This window comes from Hemiscyllium ocellatum, chromosome 15 (assembly GCF_020745735.1).
Source record: "Hemiscyllium ocellatum isolate sHemOce1 chromosome 15, sHemOce1.pat.X.cur, whole genome shotgun sequence".
NCBI lineage: Eukaryota > Metazoa > Chordata > Chondrichthyes > Orectolobiformes > Hemiscylliidae > Hemiscyllium > Hemiscyllium ocellatum.
In genome coordinates this window covers 56,429,200-56,456,411 of record NC_083415.1, presented here as the reverse complement: position 1 = coordinate 56,456,411, position 27,212 = coordinate 56,429,200, and the positions used below count along the sequence as shown (strand labels likewise).

Below are 27,212 nucleotides of genomic sequence, written 5' to 3'. Positions count from 1 at the left end.
TTGGCTCACACCCTCTTGCAATTTGTTTTGCCGAGTTACAACATGAAAGTGCACCATGGAGATAGTCCTCGGTCTGTGCTACTGTTTTATGTTCCACCTGATCCTTCACCTACTCACTTTATCTAAAACTATCAGCGTTTTCTATTCTTTTCACCTTCAGACACTTATCGAGTTCCCTGTCAAGTGTATAGAATTACTACAGGACAGAAGAAGGCCATTCGGCCCATTCTAACCATACTGGTGCTGTACATGTAAAACTTGCATCCACTGCTCTGCGCAGGAGCACTTTCTAACTGTTCTTTGTTTAAAGACTCTTTTGTAGCAATTCCTTACTCACTTTTATTTGTGACTGTCAGGCTCCCCACAACTGAGAAACACCTTCTCTGTGCCTATCTTACTGATTTCCTTCTTAATTTAAAAGTCCATTATCATTCACTTCTCTGCTCTCTGTGGAGGAAGGAACCTCAGGCCATTTAGCCCCTTGTGGAAAGTTCCAGCCTCTCCGTTTTTAGTATCTTCTTTGCAATCATTATCATTTCCTTGTTCGCAATCCACAGACCAGAACTGTGCATGGTGCCCCCAAGTGTGGCCTAACTATGTGGGATCCAAACTGGAGATTCCCCTCCAGTCAACTGTGATCCACAGAACCCCTACAGTGTGGAAGCAGGCCATTTGGCCCATTGAGCCCTCACCGACCCTCCCACCCTGTCTCTGCAAACTCTGCACAGACAGTAGTCCAAGGCTGGAATCGAACCTGGGTTTGTAGCGCTGTGAGGAGCAGTGCTAACTGCTGAGCCACTGTTGACCCCCCCGCCCTCAAATAGTGGATAGATCAAATTTCAGCGAGGGTTTCAGATTGCTGTTTTGCCTGGAGAAAGGAAGGTCACAAGGTGATTTGATGGATGTGCTCAAAACCATAGCGGATGAAGACAGAATAAATCGGGGGGTGGGGGGGTGTACTGGTCCCAATTGATGGGAAAGATTGAGAGCAAGGGGCAACAGATTTAGGGTAATCGGCAATGATGCCACAAGGAAAAATGTTTTCTTGCAGTGAGTGGGTCAGGAATGTACTGCCGGAGAGTGTGGTGGAAGTAGATTAATTCAAGAGAGAATTGGGTTGTTATCTGAAAAGGAAGCATGTGCAACATTACAGAGAGAAGGCAGGAGAGTCGCACAGGCTGAATCACTCCTTCAGAGAGCCAGCACGGGCACGATGGGCTGAATCTCCTCCTCCTGTTCTGTAACAGTCTGTGTGCTAGGAAGAGAGGAGGTTAGCTGAAGGATTTGAGATCAGAGCGAGCTATTTTTAGGCTGGAGTGGTTGGCGACAGATCAGTGCGGAAAACAATTTTTTGATTGAGTAGCATTTTATTTCACTGCGTGTCTTTATCAGTAGGTTCCCTTCATCGTGTGAACTGTAGGCAGAGCCAACATTGCTGCCCTTGTCTGTGCATTGGAGATTCGTTTCCAGCCATGTAGCTGATAAATGGTACTGTTATATTGGTAGGAAGAGGAGTCCCATGGGGACAGTGAGTGACAAACTGCCCGTGGTGTTTCAGCCTCGAGGGTGATTCCTTGGTAAACTGGTTGCCTGTGACCTTTATTGAAACGTACATCACAGGGGCGATGCAGAGAGCTTGTCTCCCCTTGTGGGAGAGTCTGGGGACCAGTGGGCAGGGTCTCAGAACAAGGGGGCTGGCCATTTAAGACAGAAATGAGGAAATCCTTCTCTGAGGGTAGTGATTCTGTGGAATCTTTCACCGATGGCTGGCTCATTTAGCATATTCAAGGTGGAGGTTGATGGGTTTTCAATCTGTAAGGATTATGCGGAAAAGGCAGAAAGTGGAGGTGAGGGTTATCAGCTCATAGTATCATTGAATGATGGAGCTGACTCGATGGGCTGAATGGCCTGCTTCTGTTCCCATGTTTCCTGGACTGACAGCTTATGATGTGATTGGGATTAATTTCACAGCATAGTTTGTACTAACACCCTCCAATCTCTCTGTTCTGTAAGAGAGATTTATTTTTATTCATTCACAGCATGTGGATGTCACTCTCTGGGCCTGTATTTATTGCCCTGTCCCTGGTTGTCCTTGAGATGGTGGTGGTGAGCTGCCTTCTTGAACAGTTGCAGTCTGAGGGTGTTGCCAGGGTTGGAGGGTTTGAGCTATAGGCAGAGGCTAAATAAACTGGTGCAAATGTGTTGCTGGTCAAAGCACAGCAGGCCAGGCAGCATCTCAGGAATAGAGAATTCGACGTTTCGAGCATAAGCCCTTCATCAGGAATAAGAGAGAGAGAGCCAAGCAGGCTAAGATAAAAGGTAGGGAGGAGGGACTAGGGGGAGGGGCGATGGAGGTGGGATAGGTGGAAGGAGGTCAAGGTGAGGGTGATAGGCCGGAGTGGGGGGGGGGCCAAGAGGTCAGGAAGAGGATTGCAGGTTAGGAGGGCGGTGCTGAGTTGAGGGAACCGACTGAGACAAGGTGGGGGGAGGGGAAATGAGGAAACTGGAGAAATCTGAATTCATACCTTGTGGTTGGAGGGTTCCCAGGCGGAAGATGAGGCGCTCCTCCTCCAGCCGTCGTGTAGTTGTGTTCTGCCGGTGGAGGAGTCCAAGGACCTGCATGTCCTCGGTGGAGTGGGAGGGGGAGTTAAAGTGTTGAGCCACGGGGTGATTGGGTTGGTTGGTTCGGGCGGCCCGGAGGTGTTCTCTGAAGCGTTCCGCAAGTAAGCGGCCTGTCTCACCAATATAGAGGAGGCCACATCGGGTGCAGCGGATGCAATAGATGATGTGTGTGGAGGTACAGGTGAACTTGTGGCGGATATGGAAGGATCCCTTGGGGCCTTGGAGGGAAGTGAGTGTGGAGGTGTGGGCGCAAGTTTTACATTTCCTGCGGTTGCAGGGGAAGGTGCCGGGGGTGGAGGTTGGGTTGGTGGGGGGTGTGGATCTGACGAGGGAGTCACAAAGGGAGTGGTCCTTGCGGAACGCTGATAGGGGAGGGGAGGGAAATATATCCTTGGTGGTGGGGTCCGTTTGGAGGTGGCGGAAATGGCAGCAGATGATAAAATCATGAGGGGCATGGATAGGGTAAATAGACAAGGTCTTTTCCCTGGGATGGGGGAGTCCAGAACTCGAGGGGAAAGATATAAAAGGAACCTCAGGGGCAACTTTTCACTCCGAGGGTGGTACGTGTATGGAATGAGCCGCCAGAGGAAGTGGTGGAGGCTGGTACAATTACAGCATTTTAAAAGGCATCTAGATGTGTAAATGAATAGGAAGGGTTTAGAGGGATATGGGCCAAGTAGTGGCAAATGGGATTAGACCGGGTTAGGATATCTGACCATCCTGGACGAGTTGGATCGAAGGGTCTGTTTCCGTGCTATATGACTCTATGTGCTGTTGGTAGACCCACAGTGTGGTTAGGGAAGGAGTTCAGGATTTTGACCCAGTGACATTTTCCAGGTCCAGTTGGCGAATAGCTGAGAAGGGAATATGAAGATGGTGGTGTTTCCTTGTATTTGGTTTTAGTGGCTGTGGGTTTGGAAGGTACTGTTTAAATAGCTGAAAATGTGTTGCTGGAAAAGCGCAGCAGGTCAGGCAGCATCCAAGGAGCAGGGGAATCGACGTTTCGGGCATGAGCCCTTCTTCAGGAATCCTTCAGGACTGCTTAATTAGCCTCTTTTATTTGGAAGCCTTGCTGTAGTTTCACTTATGAGCTTACCTTGTAGAGACTCTTGGATAATGATGATGTGTTCACAATGTGAATGTTGGGTGAATAAGTTGAAATAAAGACAGAGAATCTGCAGAAACTCATCAGGTCTAGCAGCATTTGTGGGAAGAGAAACATTTCAAATATGAATCTTCAGAACCTGTAGATAATTTACCTGTTTAGTGCCCTACTTAAATAGACTCATCTGAGGGAATAGACTGCTGTAAAATGATCTATTTGCCTGGAGGGGGCGATGGTGTCACAGTGATAATATTACTGTACTAACAACCTAGCGAATTACTAACTAATGGCAGCTGGTGGGATTCAAGTTCACAGAATAAGTCTGAAATGAACATTCCTTTCGATACTGGTGACTGTGAAACTATAACCAACTGTTACAAAAGTCCATACGTAGATGGTCTTGTGGTGCAGTGATAGTATTTGTAACTCTGGGCCAGAAGATCTGGGTTCAAGGTGTTTTGTAATGTGTCCCAGCAGGTGATTTGAAATAACTAAAATTCTCTCTGTCTGTTTTGTTAATGTACTTAAGGGAAGGAAGTCTGCCATCCTTACCCAGTCTGACCTACATGTGACTCCAGACCCATATCACTGTGATTGACTGTTAACTGCCCTCTGGGCAATTAGGGATGAGCACCACATGCAGGCCTTCACACTGCTGCACACATTCCACGTTAGAACAAAGACAAAAATGTCCCATACCATTAGGCTCATTGCCAGATGTCCGACTTCCTGATTAACAGAGCGATGTCGATAGTTCAATCATACATACCTGTGAGACCTTCCCCACTCTGCACTCTGACCATTGGCTGGAGGGAGGTGCTGCGTCAGGCCTGAGGGGAGCTGACTTTGTTCTGCAGTGTGTTTGCTAGTGATCAAGTCCCCAGAAGGTGCCAGAGAGCCCTCACTCTGACCCTGAGTTAGTTAGAATAGGTTTCTGTGCGCAAGTATTAAACCGAAGTGAGTCAGAACTCTCCCAAGTCTTGTACTTTAAGGGACTTTTTTAGAGAGAGACACAAACACATACACACACACCGACACATGAATTTCAAATTTCCCAGGAATTCCCTTTGGATTCAGCTGTGTAACTCCAGCTTGGCATGACTCTACCGATCACAAATGATGAGATAAGATCATAGATTACAGTCTGTTCTGATACAACGCGGTAATTCGGTTCCTGTGCATTCCCACCTTATAAGAAATTTGCATAACAGCAGCACCATTTATACCAGCGGGATCATGGAAATTCCAAAGTATTTTGACAGCCACACATTTCTCAATCAGCGGTCCAACTGTTGCGGTGTAGGATTTGTGCGCAAAGGATTTGTGATAAAGCAGGTCCTTTGTTTTAGGGCGGTTGGCTGTGGATCAGTATTGGGTAGGACACTCTGGAGGGTGCCTTTACTCTTTTATAGAGTCATACAGCATGGAAACAGCCCCTTTGGTTCAACCAGTCCACACCGACCATGTTCCCAGCTCAGCTAGTCCCGCCTGCCTACATTTGGCCCCTACCCCTCCAAATCTTGCACTGAAGGCAAGCGTGCTAAACGCCTTCTTAATCACCCTGTCTACATGTGATGCAAATTTCCAAGAATTACATCCCTGAACCACTAGGTGCCTGTTCCACAACATTACCCAGGGCCCTACAATTAACTGTATAAGTTCTGCCCTTGTTAGTTTTACCAAAATGCAATCCCTCATGTTTATCCAAATTAAACTCCATCTGCCACTCTTCAGCCCAATGACCCAATTGATCAAGATCTTGTTGTAATCTTAGGGAACCCTCTTTACTGTCCACGATACCAACAATTTTGGTGTCGTCTCCAAACTTAATGGTGTCTCCATATTTTCGTTCAAATTGTTTAGGTTAGTCGTTCTATGGGATCTTTTACATCCACTGGAAAGGACAGAGGGGGCCTCGATTTAACCCCTCTCATTTGACAATCTGTACCCACAACAGTACAGCATTCCTTCAGTGTTGTACTGGGGGGTGACACTGCATAAGTCTTCAGAGGGCAGCCTGAGTCCCTGACCTTCTGAGGCAAGAGTGCTACCCATTGAGCCATGATTTACCCTGTCTAGATGTTCCCATCTCTCATCAGCTAAACCTGCCACCCTATTCTGTTCCTCTTTCTGCTTCTAATCCAGCTTACCTTGAAATATTCACTACCTGTGATATGTCTGCTGGTGCTCTCTGTCCTCCTGGGATGCTGCAACTGATGCATTTTGGTGTCCCTGCTGGGAATGTATTTAATACACTCGTTCATCCTTTTTGCACAGAGACTGAAGTGTGTTGAAGATGTCCAGGAAGCCTCCGAGCAGACGTGGTATTACTTTTGAGGTGGGCGCAAGGCTTGAAGCACGTGATAGACTGAAGAAATGGTAAGTGCTGCATTGGATGGCGCCTGTTTGTTTAATGGTCTGCATTGTGGGGGGGAGCAGGCTGCTTGGTCCATCGTGCTCCTCCTGGAGTTTTCCCTTTCCCTAATTTGTTTTTGCAAAAATTGAGAATTGTAGTTGGCAGGCCACAGACTTGGGATTGTGGGAAACAAAGGCAGTAGGGCTGAGGTGCTGGGAATGCAGCAGCGATGGAGTGACATCTATGGAGGGTCCACAGGGGAACTCCCAAGATTCGTGAACATCTTGAGTGAAGAAATGTTTCCTCCCCTTTGTCCTAAATATTTGCACCCTCATCCTGAGAATGTGATCTTTTTTGTTGTTTGTTCTGAGGAAGGGTCACTGGACCCGAAACGTTAGCGGTGATTTCTCTCCACTGAAGCTGCCAGATCTGCTGAGCTTCTCCAGCAGTTTCTGTTTTTGTAGCAACAGGAACATCCCTGGTTCCGTCCTGTGGTCTTGCCCTGAGCGGCAGCCGAACAGGAATGGAAAAAGAAGCGCGTGGGGGCGAGAAATTGGTCACAATTCCTGTCCTGGGGCCCATGGATTTGCCAACTGAGCGGGGGGTTTCTATGTGCTGCTGAACCAGTTCGACAGGAAGTAACTTTTATCCCCTCGCTGGAGCGATCATTGACCAAGTGGAAATGGGTTTAACGTAAGGGGGAGAAGGTTCAGAGGGGATGTGAGGAAGTGCTGTTTGACCCAGAGAATGGTTAGGATCAGGAACTTACAGCCTGTAAGACTGGTAGGGGCTGAAACCCTCAGAACATTGAAGAGGTACAGCAGAGTTTTGTTTAAAACCGGCATGTGGGACCAGAAGTGTGCTGATTGATCAAATAATCCAGTTGATCAAGAGGTTGTATAATCAATGTGAAAAGGCACACTCAATAATAGAAATGTAATGAGGGGGCATACACAAAACTGTTATACTTTATTTACAGCATGAATCACTGCCACAATAATGCAATTTTTCCTTAAATAAAACTTAGTGGCAGAGACTTAGCATTCACACCCTGAATGATTACTCAGGCAGCGCGATTAACAAATAAATATTTGAGGTATATAATTCTTACCAGTTTATGGAGAGCGCCAGTTCTTAAAGTGCTGGTTAAAGCAATGATTTTTGTATTGAGGTGTGCACTTGTGATGTCAATGCATGCAATGGGTCAAGTGAAAAATGCATTTGGTATGCTTTCCTTTATTGGTCAGAGTATTGAGTACAGGAGTTGGGAGGTCATGTTGCGGCTGTACAGGACATTGGTTAGACACTGTTGGAATATTGTGTGCAATTCTGGTCTCCTTCCTATCGGAAAGATGTGAAACTTCAAAGAGTTCAGAAAAGATTTACAAGGATGTTGCCAGGGTTGGAGGATTTGAGCCATAGGGAGAGGCTGAACAGGCTGGGGCTGTTTTCTCTGGAGCGTCGAAGGTTGAGGGGAGACCTTATAGAGGTTTCCAAAATTATGAGGGGCATGTATAGAGCAAATAGGCAAAGTCTTTTCCGTGGGGTCGGGGAGTCCAGAACTAGAGGGCATAGGTTTAGGGTGAGAGGGGAAAGATATAAAAGAGACCTATGGGGCAACTTTTTCACACAGAGGGTGGTACGTGTATGGAATGAGCTGCCAGAGGAAGTGGTGGAGGCTGGTACAATTGCAACATTTAACAGGCATTTGGATGGTATATGAATAGGAAGGTTTTGGAGGGATATGGGCTGGGTGCTGGCAGGTGGGACTAGATTGGGTTGGGATATCTGGTCGGCATGGACGGGTTGGACTGAAGGGTCTGTTTTTATGCTGCACATCTCTGTGACTCTTAACTGGTAGAAAATGTGATTAGAATCTGTTTTTGACTGGTGTGGCTTTTTAAAAAAATATTTTTATTGAAAAAAGTTTTCTTTACAAAATTGTAAAATTAAAAAATATGAAAATATAACATTGCAACAATAAAAACAACAACAACAAAACCAACTACTATACTACTCTGCAAAATATCTCACAACTACACTCATTATACATCAATCAATCAATCAATCAATCAATCAATAACGCTGCTCAGTGTAACAAGACCTCAGCTTTCAACCTTCAAGAGCACCAAATATTAAACCCACGTTTGCTCGAAATTCTTCCTCTCAGGACATCAGGCTTATTAAACCAAACTAGGCGAAAGTGAGGACTGCAGATGCTGGAGATCAGAGTAGAGAATGTGGTGCTGAAAAAGCACAGCAGGTCAGGCAGCATCTGAACAGCAGGAGAATCGATGTTTCAGGCAAAATCCCTTCATCAGGAAAGAGGCTGGGAGACCTGGAGGTGTCGTGATAAATGGGAAGGGTTGGAGCTGGGGGTGAGTTAGCTGAGGGTGCAAGAGTTGAATGGAGGTGAGGGTAAAGGTGATAGGTCAAAGGGGAGGGTGGAGTGGGTAGGTGGGAAGGAAGATGGAGAGGTGGGACAGGTTGTGAGGGCGGTGCTGAGCTGGAAGGTTGGAACTGGGATAAGGTGGGGGGAGGGAAAATGAGGAAGCTGGTGAAATAATACAGTAGGGGTCCTTTGCAGTTCTGAGATGGTGTGGCCCTCAGTTGAGGCAGTGCTGACTGACTGTAGAGAGGTTAGGAGGCGGAGCATGGCTGTGAGTGTGGATCGGAGGAGCCAGAAGGAGAACTGTTGCCGGAGGTTTTGAATTTGTAATCTGTACTAGTTGTCCTGTTCAGATCCAAATTGTGTTGGTCTGAATATAGTTCCGAGTCCATGTGGAATCAGTTGGTTCGTAGGGAGGCACTGAGGAAGGGGATGTGGCTGTGGTAGACTGTCTGCTTCAGGGCGTGGCTGAAGAGCTTCAGGGTAGAGGGGGATGCAGCGAGAGAGAGACTGACTCACTGAGATCCTTGTAGAGAGAGGAAGAGAACTTTTTCAAGGTAGGCATCCTTGGACGAGGATTTGCGGTGAGGCTAACATCAAATAGGAGAAAGTGAGGACTGCAGATGCTGTAGATCCGAGTCAAGAGAGTGGTGCTGGAAAAGCACAGCAGATCAGGCAGCATCCGGGGAGCAGGAAAATCGACGTTTCGGGCGAAGGCCCTTCATCAGGAATGAAGCTGGGAGCCTCGGGGTGGAGAGATAAATGGGAGGGGCGGGTGGGGCTGGGAGTAAGGTAGCTGAGAGTGCAGTAGGTGGATGGAGGTGGGGGTAAAGGTGATAGGTCAGAGAGGAGGGTGGAGTTGACAGGTCATGAGGGTGGTGCTGCACTGGAAGTTAAAAATGGCGGACAGATCTGCTTCTGAATAATTCAAAAAGGGCTGCCGTGTCTTCTAAAAGTTGTCCATTTTCTGGTGCACTGTATTTGTAAGAAAGTCCAAAGGAATATGTTCAATAATTAACTTATGCCACCCCGACCAACCCAGGGAGTTCTCAGGCACCCAGTACATCAGAATGTTAATCCTAGCACACAAAGTGAGGATGCTAAAAAGCTTTTTCTCGTGTACATCAAAAGGAGATAAATTTGGTAAACCCAGGAGCAAAGAGCCTGGGCTCACCTTGACTTCGGTCCCCAAGACCCTCTACTACTCCTGTCACAGCGCTCCAGTAGGTACAGAGTCTGTGACAGGACCATGAACAACGAGTGAGGGGACCTGTATTTATTTTACATTTGGGGCACATTGAAGATGCATCCTGCTTAAACTTTGCAAGACAATCTGGGGCCAGATGAACCCTATGAAGACTTTTTTTTTTTAGCTGCATAGCATAAGTTCAATTACATCTTGAAATCTTCCTCACATTCTGACAGATGTCCTGCCAGGTTTCTGGAGTGATCTCCACCCCTAACTCTTCCAGACCTCCTGTAATCGCTTGATGTCACCTGAGGAACCTCCCCCCAACAAACGATTGAGTGTACTCACTGAAAGAGTGCTCTTAGCCTGAAGCACCCTCTTTCCCGTATCAGATCTGTAACTCACAGTCAGAAGTGTAGTCTCTTTTTGGATAAAATCTCTCATCTGTAAAAAATGGAAGAGGTCCCTGCTCGATAATCCATACTTACGGGTTATTTGATCTGCGCACCGCAACCTGGTGAGCTTTGTCAACCTTCACCCGGTCCACCTGGGCATCCCAGCCAAGAAATTGTGGCAACCAGTCTTCAAAAAAAACCTGCAGGCTGCCCACCTTCTTCTCCCTCCAGCAAGCCAACAACCCGGATATTGTTCCTCCGACCTCAATTTTCCAGGTCATCGCCTTGTTCAGTCAGGGCCCGAACCTGTTTGTCAAAGTCATGGATCTGCCCCTCCGGGGACTTGACCTCAGTCTCCAACAATGCGGTCCATTGTTCAACCTCTTCAACTCGCTTCCTGAGCCCTTCCAACTCCTCCTCATGCTTCTGCAGCATGGCTGAGAAGGGCTACAGTTGATTACGAGTGTCCTCCCTCATCTCTTGGATCTGTTGTCGGATCGCTCCGAGTATCTCGATGATGTTCTGCTGCTCAGGCATTTCTTTCAGAGCTGCCCCGGAACGTGCCTCCCCAGTTAGAGTCTCAGGCCTGCCCGATATTTTCGAGTGTACCAAGACTTGGCCGTTAGTTTCCCCTTAGCTGTTCTCGCATGCTCGAGAAAGGATTTAACAAGAATTTTTTCCAATAAAATCAAAGGCAGGGGGGTGAAAAAATATTACTACCTTGGGTTGGGATTCAGAGCTCAGCAAGGCTGATCTATTCAGATTGCTGCCATCTTGAATCCCTGACAGGTGAGGGTTTGATGGGCTGAAGGGTATTTATCAGGGCTGACACTTTGGTTCTGGTCAAAGGTTCAACTGTAAACCTTGTAACTCATGGCTGATCTGATTGTGGCCATTGCCCTGTCTGTCCCTCAAACCTGGTCAGTCAAACATCTGTCAGAGTATATTCAAGGCTGAAGTAATGACCCTGGCCTCTACTGATCACTGTGGGTGAAAATCCTAAACACTAGCAATCCTTTGGGAGAAGGCATTGCTCCTCATCTATGTCTTAAATGGAAGCTCCTTCATCTTTAAACTACAGCCCCTACTTCTGACCTTTGTCATGAGAGGGAATGGATGTAAGTCTGCTCGCTGAGCTGAAAGGTTCGTTGTTGTGGTTCTGTTCGCCGAACTGGGAATTTGTTTTGCAGACGTTTCGTCCCCTGTCTAGGTGACATCCTCAGTGCTTGAGAGCCTCCTGTGAAGCGCTTCTGTGATCTTTCCTCTGGCATTTATAGTGATTTGTGTCTGCTGCTTCCAGTTGTCAGTTCCAGCTGTCCGCTGCAGTGGTCGGTATATTGGGTCCAGGGTCCACTGCAGTGGACAGATGGAACTGACAAATGGAAGTGGCAGATACAAACCACTATAAATGCCGGAGGAAAGATCACAGAAGCGCTTCACAGGAGGCTCCCAAGCACTGAGGATGTCACCTAGACAGGGGGCGAAACGTCTGCAACACAAATTCCCAGCTCAGCGAACAGAACCACAACAACGAGCACCCGAGCTACAAATCTTCTCCCAAACTTTGAAAGGTTCGTTTTCAGACGTTTCGTCGCCATATACAATAGGTGCAGGAATAGGCCATTTGGCCCTTCGAGCCAGCACCACCATTCATTATGATCATGACTGATCATCCACAATCAATATTCCTGTTCCTACCTTATCCCTATAACCCTTGATTCCACTATCCTTAAGAGCTTTATTCATCTATTTCTTGAAAGTATCCAGAGACGTGGCCTCCACTGCCTTCTAGGACAGAGTATTCCGTATGTCCACTATTGTCTGGGTGAAGAAGTTTCTACTCAACCGCTTCCAGCACCACTGATCCAGAATCTGGTTTCCAGCATCTGCAGTCATCGTTTTTACCTCTGTTCTAAATGGCCTATTTTAAAACTCTGTCCTCTGGTTCCGGACTCACCCATCAGCGGAAACATGCTTCCTGCCTCCAGAGTGTCCAATCGTTTAATAATCTTGTACGTCTCAATCAGATCCCCTCTCATCTTCCTAAACTCGAGTGTGCACAAGCCCAGTCGCTCCAATCTTTCAACATATGATAGTCCCGCCATTCGGGGAATTGGCCTCGTGAATCTAGCCAGAATGTCCTTCCTCAAATTTGAAGACAAAACCTGCACACAATATTCCAGGTGTGGTCTCACCAGGGCCCTGTACAGCTGCAGAAGGACCTCTTTGCTCCTAGACTCAATTCCTTTTTGTTTTGAAGGCCAGAATGCCATTAGCTTTCTTCATTGCCTGCTGGACCGGCGTGTTTGCTTTCATTAGGGAACATCATCAGTGAGCCTCCGATGAGAGGGAATATCCATCACAGCTTATACCCAGTTGAACTGCGCTCAGAATTTTCTATGTTTCCATAGGATTACCTTCATCCTCCTAAGCCCTTATGAGTATAAGACCAACCCTGCTGAACCTTTCCTGATGAGGTGATCCTTTCCTCTTAGCAATCCGCCTAGTAAACCTTTCTATAACCATCTGGTGGGCACATCATGTTTAGGCCATATCCTGAGAAATGGGGAGGAGAGGGGGATAGAAAGCAGGAGTGGAGCGGAATTCTGAAAAATGATGAATGCTGTATGAGATATAACACCAAGTAATCAAATCTGTTCTGAAGTCCAGTTTGGAATTTGTCAATAATATAGGGACAATGGGGCTGATTCTCCTGGGAGCAGAGAGAAGATTGAGGAGAAATTCACTCGAAGCTTTCAAACTTTTGTTTTTGAATGGTTTCACTCGAGTGATTATGAAATAACAGGCTTCTGTCAGCGGCTCAGTGCCCCAGAGTGGTCACATTGAATGTAAAAGGACCAGAGGCAAGATGAGAAATAACTTTACACAACGAGCTGTTCTGGTCTGCAATACTGTGTCTGAAAGACCAGTGGAGGCAGATTCAATTCATAACGTTCGAAGGGGAATTGATGAAATAGTTGAAGAAATCAAACATTGTAAGGACTTGAGGGAAGAGCAGGGGAGTGAGACTGATTGAATAGATCTTTGAAAGATCTAGCACAAAGACAGTGGGCTGAATGGCCTGCTACTACACCGTGAGATTGTGTACCTTAAGCGGTGGTGAATATTTCCTGTCACATGTTTCATTCCAGGGTACTGCCCATGTTTCCTCGTTGTGTTGCTGTTACATGCAGAGAAACATTGAAGGGCATCATTAAAAACGTGACCTTCACTATCCAGTTAGCATTGTTTTGACTGGGATGGGGAGTAACTGAGCACCAGCTGATCACCCCTGCTGGTTTTAGGATGTGATTGACATGTCATTATTACAAGTCAGCTGTCTGAATCCGAGAGGCTGTTAGAATTGGCTATTCTTCTTTTCAGTCCTTGGTACGATTTGAAGTTTGAGCCCTCTGCGTCTGTGGGTGGGCTCCGCTCTTATGACTTACTGCATTTCCTTTGAGTCATGGAGTCCGACAGCAGGGAGACAGGCCCTTTGGCCCAGACTGGTCCATGCCGACCAAAACGTCCATCTACACGAACCCCATGCACTTGGCCCATATCCTTCTAAACCTTTCCTATCGTTGTATTTGTCCAAATGCCTTTTGAATGTTGTTAATGTCTCCGCCTCAACCACTTCCTTTGAATAAAGAGTGTGCTTTTCATGAACTTAGATTATCCCAGAGCAGTTTGTGGTCAATAAGATTGAAATGCAGTCACTGTTGGGATGTAGAAAGTACAGCACCCAATTGGTTCACAGTAAGCTCTCTTTCGAAGGACTGTGAAAATGATATTCCCTTTCTTTTACTTAGTGATTTTTAGATGAATGTTGACCATTCCACCATGAAAATCCCCCCTGCTCCTCTCTGAAAGAGCATTCTCTCTATCCTCGGTGGTTTATGCGTGCCATCTACAGGATGCACTGCAGTAACTCACCAGTACCTTCCGAACCCATGGCCTCTCCCACTTCGAAGGGCAGCAGGCACTGGGGAGTACCACCACCAGAGGAATATGGGCCAAGTGCTGGCAAATGGGTCGAGATTAGGTTATGATATTTGGTTGGCAGGGACAAGTTGGACTGAAGGGTCTGTTTCCGTGCTGGTCATCTCTATGACACCTGCAAACCTCCCTCCAAACCACTCACCACCCTGACTCAGCACAGCATAGCCACTTCATCAGGGTCAGGGTACAGGAATTCCCTTCCCTGAAAACGCAGTGAGTATCCCCACACCATGTGGTCTGCAACAGTTCAACAAAGCAGCTCACCACTGCCTTCTCAGGAGTGACCAATCAATACTTGGCATTGCTGGTGTTGGTCACATCCTTTAAATTAATTTTTACAGGTATCCCACTGCTTTTCGAAAGTTCGCTTTACGCCACTTCACTTTTACAAAAGACCTACATTAGTACCAGTTTTCACTAACGGAAGGAAATCTGAAGAGGAGTTTTGCTCTTATGAGAAAAGGCGAAGATTTTCCCATGTAAACTAATGCTTTGCTTTACGCCATTTTGGCTTACACAAGGTTTCACAGGAACGCTCAGCTTTCAGATAGCGGGGGAAACCTGTGACCACGTTGTTTCAAATTCAGAAAAGATTTACAAGGATGTTGCCAGGGTTGGAGGATTTGACCTATAGGGAGAAGCTGTACAGGCTGGGGCTGTTTTCCCTGGAGTGTCGGAGGCTGAGGGGTGACTTTATAGAGGTTTATAAAATCATGAAGGGCATAGATAGGATACATAGACAAAGTTTTCTCCTTGGGATGGGGGAGTCCAGAACTAGAGGGCATAGGTTTAGGGTGAGAGGGGAAAGATATGAAAGAGACCTAAGGGGCAACTTTTTCCACACAGAGGGTGGTATGTGTATGGAATGAGCTGCCAGAGGATGTAGTGGAGGCTGGTACAATTGCAACATTTAAGAGGCATTTGGATGGGTATATGAATAGGAAGGGTTTGGAGGGATATGGGCCGAGTGCTGGCAGGTGGGACTAGATTGGGTTGGAATATCTGGTTGGCAAGGACAGGTTGGACCAAAGGATCTGTTTCCATGCTGTACATCTCTATGGCTCTAAGTGGTAGATGTGGATACGATTACAACATTTAAAAGACACTTGGAAAAGGACATGAATAGGAAAGATTTGAAGGGATATGGGCAGGTGGGACCAGTTTAGTTTGGCATGGACTGGTCAGACCGAAGGGTCTGTTTCCATGCTGTCGGACTACGTGAGTTGATCATCTGCTGGTAAGCACTCCTGTGCCTGAGTCGATTGCCCAGTACAGTCAGTGCAAGTCCAGCCTAGTTCTTTACTGCCTGGTCTCCGACATTGGATCAACAAAGCAGGTTGCCAGGCTTCAGTCTAGGGGCAGTGTTGTGGGTGTGGGCTGACCTCGAACCCGGGCTCCTGATCCAGCGCCTCTCCTCCTGTCTCCCTGCAGGTACACGGCACACATTGAGAAGATTGATTACGAAGAGGGGAAGGTGCTGATTCATTTCAAGCGCTGGAATCATCGTTACGACGAATGGTTTAGCTGGGACAGCGTGTACCTCCGGCCTTTAGAGAGGCCGCTGCTGCGGAAAGAGGGGGCCAAGCTGGATGAGCCCGTCGTGGTGAGGACATGTCGGAAACGCAAAAAAAAACTTTATTAAGGCCAGATTTAGCCAAATGTGCAGGAAATTCTCAACCTCCCTTCAGCTAAGATTTATTTATTTATTTATTTATTGTCCTGTGTACCAAAGTACAGTGAAAAGTTTTGTTTATGAACAGTACAGGCAGATCATAGTCAGCAAGGATGTAAAGATCGAGGAGACTGAGACAGAGGTGTACAGGTTACATTGCACCGGGCACACACTCGGCAGCTTTGGCAAGATTGGCATTCTCTGAGGTTAGGGAGTGCATTCATCTATCTCATCACATCTGGGAAGGAGCTGTTCCTGAACCTACGTGTGTGTATGTATGTATGTATGTATGTTCAGGCTTCTGTATCTTCTGCCTGACGGAAGAGGTTGTAGAAGTTCATTACTGGGGTGCAATGGGTCTGTGGTGATGCAGAGGCAACAACTTGAGATCAACGACGCAGACTCGTAAGGCCATTTGGCCCATCGTGTCTGTGTGCCAGCTCTTTTGACAGAGCTATCTAATTGAACCCACAACCCTGCTTCTCAATAGCTCTGCCTTTTAAAAAAAACATTTTAAGTGCTTTATCTGAATCCTTTCTTCATTTATTATCAAATTGGGTGTGTAGAAGCAATCCTAGACAATTAACACCAATAGTGAGCAAAAATGACCAAAGAACTGTCGATGTAGGAAATCAGAAACAAAAACAGAAATTGCCAGAGAAACTCGGCATGTCTGGCAGTATCTGTGGAGAGAGAAAGCAGAGTTAACATTTCGGATCCAGTGACCCTTCTTTAGAGTAGTTCTGAAGGGACACTGGACCCAAAATGTGAACTCTGCGCTCTCTCTCTTTCTCTCTCTCTCTCGCTCGCTGTCTGCTTGTCGCGCATGCACTCTCTCTTTTCCACGCCACCACACCTGCCGAGTTTCTCCAGCACTTTTTCTTTTTGTTTCTGGTCTCCAAGAGTGATTGACATGGGAATTGTAAAGGATTATCTCCGTTCTGAGTCACTTTTTCAGATTCGTTCCTGGGGTCTGAGTGTCGCTGGCATTTAGGGGGAGATGGTGATTTAGGCTGTAGTGATCGTGCCACTGGACTAGAACAACCCCCAGCGTTCTTTGGTCATGAGTTCAGATCCCACTGGGCAGATGGTGAAATGTGGATTCGACGGAAAAAACGTCGGAAATGCAGAGCTGGCCTCATGGTGTAACTGTGGTCCATTGTCATAAAATAAAAACCCATCTGGCTCGCTAATGTCCTTTTGGGAAGGAAATCTGCCATCCTTACATGGTCTGGCCTATATGTGACTCCAGATCCACAGTCATGTGGTTGACTCTTAACTGCCCTCTGGGCTTTCAGTTTAGGCCTAGCCAGCATTACCCACATTCCGTGAGTGACTTTTTAAAAAAAACAATCATTGCCCATTCCTAAACACCCTCACAAGTCGCCTCGTTGAACTGCTGAAGCTCCATGGTGGGTAGGTGCAGACACAAGATGTACAGTGGGAGGGAGTTCCTGTTTGTTCCAGGAGTTTGAGCAAATGTTTTGTCTGAAAGTAGAACTGAGCCAGCCCGGGGACATGTTTTAGTACAGGGCCATAATCACGGGCAAACTACTTGAAAAGCGCAGCCTATATGCTCATCACATTTCCTCAGCATAGAATTGAGTGCACAAGTGATGCATTGTCGATGCTTTTTCTTGCATTTAATTCAGCAGTAACCTCTTATGTCTTGTTTGATTTTGTTGTTGTTTAGGAGTTCCGCCCCAGTGAACAAGTGTTGGCCTGCTGGTCTGACTGTCGCTTCTACCCAGCTAAAGTTATATCAGTCAACAAGGATGGTGAGTAAGGGGCCAGGTGATTCCCCCTTATGGGTATGCAGTTGGCAGAGACCAGATGGGCTCAGGGAGAGGGGGAGCAGCATTTTGAGAAATGCATGGCTACCTCTTTTTCCGAAGTTTGAGAGGTGGAGGGTATTGAGGGAAGAGGTAGAAAACGGAGTGTTGGAAGTAGAGAGACAAAGGCTGACATGTGGCACAGTGGTTAGCACTGCTGCCTCACTGCGCCAGGGACCCGGGTTCAGTTCCACCCTCTGGCGACTTTCTGTGTAGAGTTTGCACATTCCCCCCTTGTGTTTCCTCCTGGTGCTCAGGTTTCATTCAGAGATGTGCAGGTTGGGTGGATTGGCCATGCCAAATTGCCTATAATGTCGAGAGATGGGAAGGCTAGGTGGGTTTGCCATGGAAGTGCAGGGTTATTGGGGTGGGTTTGCCATGGGAAGTGCAGGGTTATTGGGGTGGGTTTGCCATGGGAAAGGCAGGATTATTGGGGTGGGTTTGCCATGGGAAGTGCAGGGTTATTGGGGTGGGTTTGCCATGGGAAATGAAGGGTTATGGGGTGGGTTTGCCATGGGAAGTGCAGGGTTATTGGGGTGGGTTTGCCATGGGAAGTGCAGGGTTATTGGGGTGGGTTTGCCATGGGAAGTGCAGGATTATTGGGGTGGGTTTGCCATGGGAAGTGCAGGGTTATTGGGGTGGGTTTGCCATGGGAAATGAAGGGTTATGGGGTGGGTTTGCCATGGGACGTGCATGGTTATGGGGTGGATCTGAGTGTGTTGCTTTTTGGGAGGGCTGATGTGGACTCAATGGACCAAATGACCTGCTCCCACCACTATAGGGATTCTGTGATAAGGTCCACTATTTTAAGACCGGCTTCGGTTGCTACATGTTGTGCTGTCTGTTAGGATGACCTGCGGAGATTATAACAAAGCAACGTTGGATCAGTTTGGGTCTGTCGGCTTTGGGTTATTCTCCCCTGTTCGGAGCAGACTTAATCTCATTGGTTGAAGCGAGAAGATGTTGGCCCATAAAGATGTTTTGTGTATTAGTCAGGTAGCTATAGGAAAGATATTGTGAAACTTGAAAGTGTGCAGCAAAGATTTACGAGGATGATACCAGGGTTGGAGGATTTGAGCTACAGGGAGAGGCTGAATAGGGCGGGACTGTTTTCTCTGGAGCGTTGAAGGCTGAGGGATGACCTTATAGAGGTTTATAAAATCATGAGGGGCATGGATAGGGTAAATAGACAAGGTCTATCCCCTGGAGTGAGGGAGCCCAGAACTTAAAGGGCATAGATTTAGAGTGAGAGGGGAAAAATCTAAAAGAGACCTAAGGGTTAACTTTTTCACGCAGAGGGTGGCTCGTGTATGGAATGAGCTGCCAGAGGGAGTGGTGGAGGTTGGTACAATTACAATATTTAAAAGGCATATGAATAGGAAGGGTTCAGAGGATATGAGCCAAGTGCTGGAAAACGGGACCTGATTAATTTCGGATATCTGGTCAGTACGGGCTAGTCAGACTGAACAATCTGTTTCCATGCTGCACACCCCTGTGAGGTCATTTCGGAGACCCCTGATGCCTGATGCTACACTCCAGGGTAAGTATTGCTGCATTCCTGCTGCATGGTGTCCTGCTATAGGGGAGTAAAGTGGAATTTTTTTAATATAGATTACTTAGTGTGGAAACAGGCCCTTCGGCCCAACAAGTCCACCCCGACCCACTGAAGCACACCCACCCCGACCCATTCCCCTATGTTTACCCCTGCACCTAACACTACAGGCAATTTAGCATTGCCAATTCGCCAAACCTGCACATTTTTGGATTGTGGGAGGAAACCGGAGCACCCGGAGGAAACCCACGCAGACACTGGGAGAATGCGCCAATTCCACACAGTCAGTTACCTGAGGTGGGAATTGAACCCGGGTCTCTGGCGCTGTGAGGCAGCAGTGCTAACCACTGAGCCACTGTGCCGCCCAGCAGATAGCAGAGAGCCGAGTACTCAGTGTATTAGTATTTTGTCAGACTGCACTGCACTGGAGGCGTATGTTTGTGTCTTATGATTTTTTGATACGTTGACATTTCAGTGTCCTGCAGTCTGTCTGTGCAGCTAGGGAGTGAAACAGTTGCTGGACTCACGACCAAGGTAGTTTGGTTTACCTATCACTGGCCTTACGCTGCTGCCTGACCATAGCAATCAGTCCCTCAGCAACTAGTCCATAACAGACTTGAACAGGAGATGAGGAAAATACTAAGACACCCTGACTCTCCGCAGCCAGCACAATAGACTGACCGCACCATGTACTTCCCAGTTATGCATGTACTGCACCCCAAAGGATTGTTTTCCAAAAATTAAAAAAAAAACAGCATTGGCATATTACCAATTATGGTCGACAGGCAGGAGGCTGGAAGAACACAGCAAGCCCGGCACCATCAGGAGGTGGGGAAGTCGATGTTTCCGGCGTAACCCTTCTTCAGGACTGGGGGTGGGTGTGCGGGGAGCTGCAGATGAAGAGGGTGGTGGGGGCAGGGAGGTGAAGTGGGGATAGGTGAAGACAGGGAGAAAGTGAGGACGGCAGATGCTGGCGATCAGGGTTGAGAGTGGGGTGCTGGAAAAGCACAGCAGGTGAGGCAGCATCCGAGGAGCAGGAGAGTCGACGTTTCAGACAAGAGCCTTTCATCAGGAAAGGTGAAGACAGTTGGAGGGTACGCCATGTTGGTCAGTGGGAGAAATGAATCTGGTAGGTGGCAGGGAGGAGGGGAAGGGAGTTGGGGGATGGGAAGGGATGTTATTCGAAATTGGAGAACTCAGTGTTGAGTCCTCCAGGCTGTAGGCTTCCCAGGTAGAAGATGAGGTGTAGTTGCTCCGACTTGCAGTTCGTTTCTTTGTCACAATGGAAGAGGCCGAGGATGGTCATGTCGGAAAGGGAATGGGAAGAGGAATTAAAATGAGCGATGGAGGTCCGGTCCTCAACAATTGAAATTGTGATCTTCCCATTCAGCAGAGCGCAGGGAACGAAACCATTGGAAAGTCACCCAATGGGCAGATATAAGGAGCCTGTCCAGTGTGACCAGAATTTGTCTGTAGTTATGGGTTTGAGAAAGATTTTGAAGAAAGGTCACTGGACCTGAAACATTGCCTCTGCTTCCTGTCCACAGCTGCTGTCAAACCTCGGATTTTCCAGCAATTTCTATTCTTGCTGCCGAAGTTTTAAAATTAAGGTTGGCCTTTAAGGGCAAAGAAGAGAATTACATCCCAGGGTAGTGTGACTCTCTGCCTGTGAGGGTAACACAGACGGCTCATTGAATATTTTTAGGACCCAGCTGCATAGATTCTTGATGGCTGGTGGAAATGGGACTGGGGTTCTTGAAATACACAGATTAGGGATGACCATATTTAATGGCGGAGCAGCCTCAAGAAGCAGAATAATTTACCTCTAGTTTTGTATGAGTTGGTACTTTACCAATTGGTGCACCAACTGCCGTCTGCCCAGTGATGGGAGACTTTGTGGTGAAGAGTCGTCAGGTCCTTTGTTGACTTCCTGCTCACTGAATTCTGTGCAGGCGAAAGGGTAACAATGATTATCGGGTTGGCCGAAAGACCTGATATCAGAGGAGAAAGCATCAAACCATCCAGGACTCAGTGTACACTGATTAACGAGAAGAAGAATGTGCTTATTCTCTCCAGAGGACACATGCACTGTGTTATCTCCTTTTGCATAGCGTAGTGGTTCCTCCTGATATCTAACACACTCAGCTCTTTGTGTGTGAAATCTGCTCCCAGTTTATGAAAACGTGTGATTGTTTAGACTGCAGTACCTCAGGTCAGAGCTGAATCCTGGGCCTGAGTCTTGATTTTTCAAGTTATGTTTTTTTTGTAAGTATTTCTGATATAATTTACAATAATTTTGGACTTGTGATTATTTTCTCTGCCTCTGTGAGGTTTTCTTTGTCCTCCACCTCAGGTTACTATTGCATGATGCTTTGTAGGACCCACGACAAATTTCAAAGCACCTCGAATTAATGCCCACATAAAGCTGACGGCTGCATGAGTGAGCAACTGGGCCTTCAATGGCCATATTCCTCCCAGCCTCCATTTTCATGGGCAGAGATGTGAGTCTTCTCAGGCCTCGTGTGGCAAAGAAAGCAGGACTGGGGGGCGCACTCCATCAACAGCCATGTTGCCATCACAGATGCCCTCCCCAGGAGATCTGCCCACGCAGTGTCCCCATTTCCCCCCCCCACCTTCTGGTGGGAGGGCTGGGTTTGGTGCCACCTTTACCAGCAGGTCTCAATTCTTCAGGGAATGGGCGGTCCCTCTATCTGTAAAATGCTGGCCCTAGTGTCAATAAAAGGTGACTCTGAAACTGTCAAATTGGAAGAAAATCCCTACTAGTTCACTAGTGCCCCACAGGGAAGGAGACTTTGTCAGCTTCATCGGATCTCGTGACTCCAATCTACGTATCAACATGGCTGACTCTTAACCACCATTTTGAAGGGGGTTTAGTGAAGCCAGTCAGTTTAGGGTGTTGGTAGCAATGCGGTAAAATTATTTGGGCTTGTAATTTATCAGGGAGGAGAAAGTGAGGTCTGCAGGTGCTGGAGATCAGAGCTGAAAATGTGTTGCTGGAAAAGCGCAGCAGGTCAGGCAGCATCCAAGGAACAGGAGATTCTTTTTTGAATCTCCTGTTCCTTGGATGCTGCCTGACCTGCTGCGCTTTTCCAGCAACACATTTTCAGCTTGTAATTTATCAACCTGGACAGCAGTTAAAATCTCACTTCAGCTGTTCGGGGGGAGTTTAAATTTGTCTAATTAATAAAATGTGGAATATTAATAAAGATGCTGAAACTACCAGATTTCCCTCAAAACCCCTCTGGTTCACTAAAGTCTTTCATGGAAGCAAGCCCTGTATCTTAACATAGTCTGGCCTACGGGGAGTCACAACAAGAAGATTGACTTTTATCTGTTCTCTTAAGTGGCTGAGCAAGTCACTCTGCAAGAGGAATTCGGATATTTAAAAGGTTTCTAGGTTTATATGATCTTGGAAAGGTATTTTCATTTTGTGCATCAGTTCAGATCTAGGGGGTGGTTTTTAAAATTAGGAGTCATCCTTTTAGGATTAAGATGAGAGGAATTATTTCTGATGGTTGTGAGACTTTTGAACTCTATGCCTCAGTAGCTGGTGGAAGTGAGGAGTCATTGAATATATTTAAGGTGGAAGTAGATTTTAAATCTAGGTATTTATTGTCAAATGTTCTCGAGTACGGGAGACCAGAGTCCAGGGCAAAGTGTACTGGGTCACCACACGTAGTGCCGTCTCACGTACAAAGTACCTAGGTACACAATCTTAGTTCCAGAAATAGAAAGATAAGTAAGTTTTAAAAAGTCAAACACAACGTTTCTTTCTAAGCGAGATCTGTTAGAGAGAGGAATCGAGGTTATTGGCGGGAATTCAGATAGAAACATCAGTTGTGATGTTATTGAATGGGGAAGCAGGTTTGAAGGGCCAAATGGCCTATGTGTCCTATTTCATGTGAGTGTTGGCCCAGCCATTTACATCCCCGAGGACAAATTTAAAAATGTGTCTCAAATTTGGGGAAAATGGGGATGGGCAATAAATGTTAGATTTGTCAGTGGCACCTGTACCAGAAGGATGTTTGTTCTTAATTCAGTGAAACCGAGGAGTAAGATTTAGTTGGATGAGATGGGAGACTGACAGGTGATCTGTCCTGGGATTGTCTCTGACAGCGACCTGTCTTTCACGTGTTGAGACGGAGTGACGTTGCGATACTGAGACTGGCTGGCGTGCTTTCTGTGTTTCAGCTTCGTACACGGTGGAATTCTACGATGGCGTTGTGCAGACTGTGAAGAAAATCCACGTCAAATCTCTTCCCAAGAGCTCGCGGGACAAGGTAAGGCTGAAAATCTCCACCTACCTAGTTACAGCCCCTGGCCTTCGAGACTAATTCATCAGTCAATGGAGGACTAGAACAAGTAGGAGTAAGCCCTACATCCCCTTGAACTTGCAGCATTATTCAATAAGTTCATGTCTGATTGGCAAAGCACATTGAGTAAAAAATGAGGTCTGCAGATGCTGGAGATCACAGCTGCAAATGTGTTGCTGGTCAAAGCACAGCAGGTTAGGCAGCATCTCAGGAATAGAGAATTCGACGTTTCGAGCATAAGCCCTTCATCAGGAATAAGAGAGAGAGCCAAGCAGGCTGAGATAAAAGGTAGGGAGGAGGGACTAGGGGGAGGGGCGATGGAGGTGGGATAGGTGGAAGGAGGTCAAGGTGAGGGTGATAGGCCGGAGTGGGGTGGGGGCGGAGAGGTCAGGAAGAGGATTGCAGGTTAGGAGGGCGGTGCTGAGTTGAGGGAACCGACTGAGACAAGGTGGGGGGAGGGGAAATGAGGAAGCTGGAGAAATCTGAATTCATACCTTGTGGTTGGAGGGTTCCCAGGCGGAAGATGAGGCGCTCCTCCTCCAGCCGTCGTGTAGTTGTGTTCTGCCGGTGGAGGAGTCCAAGGACCTGCATGTCCTCGGTGGAGTGGGAGGGGGAGTTAAAGTGTTGAGCCACGGGGTGATTGGGTTGGTTGGTTCGGGCGGCCCAGAGGTGTTCTCTGAAGCGTTCCGCAAGTAAGCGGCCTGTCTCACCAATATAGAGGAGGCCACATCGGGTGCAGCGGATGCAATAGATGATGTGTGTGGAGGTACAGGTGAACTTGTGGCGGATATGGAAGGATCCCTTGGGGCCTTGGAGGGAAGTGAGTGTGGAGGTGTGGGCGCAAGTTTTACATTTCCTGCGGTTGCAGGGGAAGGTGCCGGGGGTGGAGGTTGGGTTGGTGGGGGGTGTGGATCTGACAAGGGAGTCACGAAGGGAGTGGTCCTTGCGGAACGCTGATAGGGGAGGGGAGGGAAATATATCCTTGGTGGTGGGGTCCGTTTGGAGGTGGCGGAAATGGCGGCGGATAATACGTTGTATGCGCAGGTTGGTGGGGTGGTAGGTGAGAACCAGTGGGGTTCTGTCTTGGTGGCGGTTGGAGGAGCGGGGCTCAAGGGCGGAGGAGCGGGAAGTGGAGGAGATGCAGTGGAGGGCATCGTCGATCACGTCTGGGGGGAATCTGCGGTCCTTGAAGAAGGAGGCCATCTGGGCTGTGCGGTGTTGGAATTGGTCCTCCTGGGAGCAGATGCGGCGGAGACGAAGGAATTGGGAATATGGGATGGCGTTTTTACAGGGGGCAGGGTGGGAGGAGGTGTAGTCCAGGTAGCTGTGGGAGTCAGTCGGTTTATAATAGATGTCTGTGTTGAGTCGGTCGCCCGAGATAGAAATGGAAAGGTCTAGGAAGGGGAGGGAGGAGTCTGAGACAGTCCAGGTGAATTTCAGGTCGGGATGGAAGGTGTTAGTAAAGTTGATGAACTGTTCAACCTCCTCGTGGGAGCACGAGGCAGCTCCGATACAGTCATCGATGTAGCGGAGGAAAAGGTGGGGGGTGGTGAGCACATTCCCATGTTATCTTTGGAAAAGAGACATGAACTAGTGTTGTACTGTGCACGGCTAAAGATTCTTCTGTCCTTTTAGAATCTGGTCACCCTGCTATAGGACAGATGTTGTTAAACTGGCAAGGCTGCAAACATAGGTTTACAAGGATGTTACTGAGACTGGACGGTTTATCAGAAGGATGGGTTGGGTTAAGTTTTTATTAGTTAGGAAGAGATGCAGGGATAAAAATAAATAAATGTGAACAGATTAGCAATGATCTAATGGAAACGCAGGTCAGGTTTGAGGACTGGTTAGTTGTTGCTGTATTTATACTGATTCATGGTAATCAAACTTTCCCACTTAATGTTCTCCTTCCCCAGTCAAAAAATGATTCGCAAGTACTTTGACGCCAGAGCAGTGGCAGAGCGGCAGTTAGTTATCTTGGAACACTGCAAATGTTTGCAGTAGCTTAGACACACAAAAATTGAAGTGTATGGTAATCAGCCCTTTAACAATGTTATGGGAAAGTGTGTTTGTAGATACAGAGGAACACCGATTATCCGAAAAAGATCTCAAGGTCCCGCTGCTTGGCTAAACTGGCATTCGATTATCCGAACCAAATACTCTCTGCCCGTGTCATTCGGACAATCGAGGTTCCTCTGTGTTTCAAGTTGATCTGTTCAGATATGTTATAGTGCCTCTGGAGCTGCTGGGGCTTAACCCTGCGCCTTCTGGCTCACAGGTGGGAGCACTGCCACTGCACCACAGAAGCACCGAAAATAGATTTGTATGTCACGGAGTAAGCTACGTGCAGGTGTGTTGAGGGGTGATTTGATCGTGTAATCTGGCAGCCAGTGTTGATGCTGTGCCAGCGTTGCCGGGGGGGATTGTAAATGGACAAGAGGTATTTACATTGAGGAACAGCTGACCTCGTAGAGTAGGATGTGGCAGGAAGAAACATTTCAACCTAACCATGGCTTAGAAAGGGTGGACACTGGGAATTTGTTTCCGTCAGTCCAGGATACTACGATCCGTGTGCACAGCCTTAGAATCAGAGGGGGTCCACTTAGAAAAGAAGTGAGCAGGCGTTTCTTCAGCCAGAGAGTGGTGGGCCTGTGGAATTCGTTGCCATGGAGCGCAGTGGAGGCCGGGACGTTAAATGTCTTCAAGGCAGAGATTGATAAATTCTTAATCTCGCAAGGAATTAAGGGATACGGGGTAAGTGGTGTTGAAATGCCCATCGGCCATGGTTGAATGGCGGAGTGGGCTCTATGGGCCGAATGGCCTTACTTCCACTCCTATGTCTAATGGTCTACCCGGTCAGCTCGAGCTCTTCACAACAACCAAACCAAAATGACCAATTAGTCTCTCACTTTTCACAAATCTCTGCTAACTGTTTCTCCAAATATTCAAGTACCGGCCACCTTTAGAATACTACATTCAATTCTGGTCACCCTTCCTATAGGAAGGATGGTGTTAAACTTGGGAAGGTGCAGATTTACAGGGATGTTGCTGGGACTGGAGGGTTTGAGCTACGTGGAGAGGCTGAATAGAGTGGGGCTTTTGTCCCTGGAGCGTTAGGAGGTGAGGGGTGACCTTATAAAATCATGAGGGACATGAATGGGTTGAATAGACAAGGTATTTTCCGAGGGTTAGGGTGTCAAAAATTAGAGGCTATAGGTTTAAGGTGAGAGGAGAAAGATATAGAAGGGACCGAAGGGCAACTTTTTCACTCGGAGGGTGGTATGTGTATGGAATGAGCTGCCAGAGGAAGTGATGGAGGCTGGTACAATTGCAGCATGTAGAAGTCATCTGGATGGGTATATGAATAGGAAGGGTTTAGAGGGATATGGGCCAAGTGCTGGCAAATGGGACTAGATTAATTTCGGATATCTGGTCGGCATGGACGCGTTGGACTGAAATGGGACTGGGTCAGATTGGATGTCTGGTCAGCGTGGATGCGTCTGCTCCTGTGCTGTCTATTCCTCTGATTCTATTAGTCTCATTCCACTCTGAAGGTTACTCTTGAGTCTGCTTCCATTGAATTAGAACTAATGCAGTTAGAATTACAACTGATTGCGTTAGAAGGTTTCTGTCCACCTGTCCCTTTGGATACTTTTGCCAATTGTCTTCAACCATAAGATATAGAAGCAGAAATAGGCCATTCAGCCCATCGAGTCTGTTCCGCCAATCGATGAGATCATGGCTGATCTGATAACACCCCCAAC

At 47.4% G+C, this 27,212-nt stretch overlaps 1 protein-coding gene across 3 annotated transcripts in view; it reads left to right on the top strand.

The window, feature by feature from the left end:
* phf20b (PHD finger protein 20, b) overlaps positions 1-27,212 on the top strand; it is a 97,430-nt gene that overhangs the window by 21,184 nt on the left and 49,034 nt on the right. For all 3 annotated transcript variants that reach the window (XM_060836501.1, XM_060836502.1, XM_060836503.1), the window contains 4 exons: positions 6,005-6,106; positions 15,490-15,661; positions 17,424-17,508; positions 23,327-23,415. In XM_060836501.1, the coding sequence (XP_060692484.1) occupies positions 6,024-6,106; positions 15,490-15,661; positions 17,424-17,508; positions 23,327-23,415 (429 nt within the window). In that variant the 5' untranslated portion in view covers positions 6,005-6,023. The remainder of the gene's footprint in view (positions 1-6,004; positions 6,107-15,489; positions 15,662-17,423; positions 17,509-23,326; positions 23,416-27,212) is intronic.